General features: G+C 43.2%; 1 protein-coding gene across 1 annotated transcript; it reads right to left on the reverse strand.

Moving 5' to 3' along the window:
- Nucleotides 1–466: 466 nt before the first annotated feature.
- Nucleotides 467–1,216, reverse strand: LOC101105138 (CD63 antigen-like). The gene has a single exon (XM_042241967.1). The coding sequence runs from the start codon at nucleotides 1,214–1,216 to the stop codon at nucleotides 467–469; it is 750 nt and encodes a 249-aa protein (XP_042097901.1).
- Nucleotides 1,217–2,943: the final 1,727 nt, after the last annotated feature.

The following is a 2,943-nucleotide window of genomic DNA, read 5'->3' on the forward strand; positions in this document are numbered from 1 at the left end:
TCATACATCCTAAGAACAATGGAGGCTTCACCTATGACCGTCCCAAACTCTGTCCCACATATCATTTACTTTATTTAGCTGGTTCTAATTTGTATCCTTTCCCTGTAATAAACTATGAGTATAATTAGTTTCAATGAGCTCTGTGAATCTTTCTGGTAAATTATTGAAGCTAAGGGGTATTTGGGGAACTCTCAAAGTTACAGTTGGTGTCAGAAGTGAGGGTGATTTTGTGTGGACTCTTCTAACTTTGTAGTTGAACCCCCAACTCCTTGTATTAATAGTTGACATGAGAAGTCTTAGACAGACTTGGTAGTCTAAAGGACTGTGTCCTTAACATTGCAGTTTGTGTAATTTGGGGCACCACATTCCTTTTCCAGCTATTATTGATGTTACTTTCCCCTTTTAGAGTTGAAACACGGTTCTTGGTCTGAAAAAAACAATGTTTAATTGAAAAACCTGGAGTATACTACCCCGCTCCCCTGGTTAAGCGGACTGAAGAGACCGGACCCCTGACATTATCAGAGACACATCGGATGGTCTTCACAAGGCAGCACGCAAAGACAATACCCAGGACCTCCATAAAGGCAATGCTCAAGCCCGTTGCAATCACCACTTTGCTCCTCAGCCAGATCCCAGTCTTCTCCACACAGCCTTCAGCATGCATCTCCTTTATGCTAAAATTAATCCCACAGCCTTTAGTGATGCTGACACAGTAGGAGCCAGGGACTTGCTTGGTCATGAGCAGGATCTTTTCCCAGTCTGTGTAGTTAGTTGCCCTGCAGCACGTAAAATGTTCCTGCATCCTGTCCATAATCGATGACATGTGATTGTTTTCTGGATAATTCTGTATCAGCTGCTGGAAGTCCTTATTAGATTCTGACATCACCTTGTCTTTAAGCATATAGCCAGCAATGATCGCAGCCACCTCCGCCAGCAAGATTAGGGACAAGCAGATGGCAAGCACGATCATAAGACAGAAGTCCTCCTTGCAGGCCCCATAGCAGCCCACAAAGGCCACCAGGAGGAGGCATACACCCATTGCGATGATGACCACGGGCACCGGGGATTCAGAGGTGGCCCCCTGGTTAATGGTCGGATTCACATCGAGCTTGGCCCCTAAGCCCACAGCAATCAGTCCCACTGCACAGATACAACAGGTCAGCAGAAGAACATAGAGCAAGACCTTGACACATTTCATTCCTCCTTCTGTCACCATGGCTGCCAGGCTTGGGCTCCAGAAGGCTGTGCACTCTCTTGCCTTGGCTCAGGAGCTAAAATTTGGGGAAAAAAAATTATCTACAAGTCCATCTCCGTTTCCTTTCCTATTCATTCCTAAACCCACAGCAACTGGTTTCTGCCCATATCATTCTGATGATATTCCCACATATCTCACCAATGAGCACCTTGTCACTAAATCCAATGGATAGTGACTTTCTCCTCTGATCTGTCAGAAGCATTCACCACTCCATCTTTGAATGATTTTTATCTCTTGACTTCTGTGATACCACATTTCCTGATTTCCCTCCTAACTCTGGCCACTACTTCTCAGCTTTCTTTTTGGTACCTCTTCCTCAACCTGCCCCACATATTAACATTTTCTAGAGACTCTCTGAATGATTTCATGCATTAGTGAGTCCCAAACCTATAACTTAGCTTTAAACTCACCCTTAGCTTCATTCAAATACCAACATGTCTGTGCATGCATGCTAAGTTGCTTCAGTCTTGTCCTACTTTTTGTGACCCCATGGACTGTAGCCCACCAGGCTCCTCTGTCAGGAGATTCTTTAGGTAAGAATACTGGAGTGGGTTGCCATGCCCTCCTGCAGGGGATCTTCCCGACCCAGGGATCGAACCTGCGTCTCTTTTGTCTCCTGCACTGGCAGGCAGGTTCTTACCACTAGTGCCACCTGGGAAGCTCATCAACATGTCTACTTGAATTTAAACTAGACTGTCTTCATTGCTCTAGTCTCAGAATATAGAATAGTACCTGGCATATAGTAGGTACTCATAAATATTTGCTGAGTGAAGGAATAAATGAATTAGTGTGCCATGTCTCACAGGAACTGAAGCTCAATATTTTCATAATTAAACTCATCAATAGAGCCCAAACACACTCCTCTCCTGGAGTTTCCTGTCTCAAATAAATGGTGTCACCATCCACTCTGTTGCCTAAGTTAGAAACTTTGGAAATCATCCTTCAATTTTCTCTCTCCTTCATCTCCACATCCCATTCATCAAAAAGCTCTGTCAATTCTCACTTCCTTAAAATCCTTCATATCCATCTACTTCTCTCCACCTCACAGGCAATACATTAATCCAATCACTGCCATCCATTACAAGGATTACTCCAGCAGCCTCCATACTGTTCTCCCTTAGGTCTTACCCCTTCTACCCATTCTGCATATTTCAGCCAGAGTGATGTTTCTGGCTGGACTCTGTTAGGAGAGTCTGTTAGGACTCTTCTACAGTTAACCTATTGAGCATTGATTCTTTGCTATTCTTATTATCTTGATTTTTATGAAGTATTTTCTTTCCATTAGCCCTCACAGTCAATCAATTATCAACTCCTGCCCAACTGCTGAGCCTTTCCTTCCCCTCCATTCCTCCATACTGCCACTGCCCTAATTTAAGCTTTTACATTTCCTCAGTAGGATATTACAAAAGTCTCCTAACAGATCTCCTTGCTTCTGGTCTTGCCTCATTAAAAATGTATCCTTTCTTCCACCACAGTCAGAAACATTATCCATCATGACATCTGACTGCATCACTCTCTCTAAAACCTCAAATATTTCTCCACTGCTTATAAAAGAAAGTTTAAGCTTCTCAATATGGCATATAAAGCCCTCCATGACTTAACCTCTGACTATCCTACAAGCTTACACCATTTTCCACTTAATACTTTATCCTTAAAGAAAACTTAATGACTTGTAGACACATACACAC

This window comes from Ovis aries, chromosome X (genome assembly GCF_016772045.2).
Source record: "Ovis aries strain OAR_USU_Benz2616 breed Rambouillet chromosome X, ARS-UI_Ramb_v3.0, whole genome shotgun sequence".
Taxonomy (NCBI): domain Eukaryota; kingdom Metazoa; phylum Chordata; class Mammalia; order Artiodactyla; family Bovidae; genus Ovis; species Ovis aries.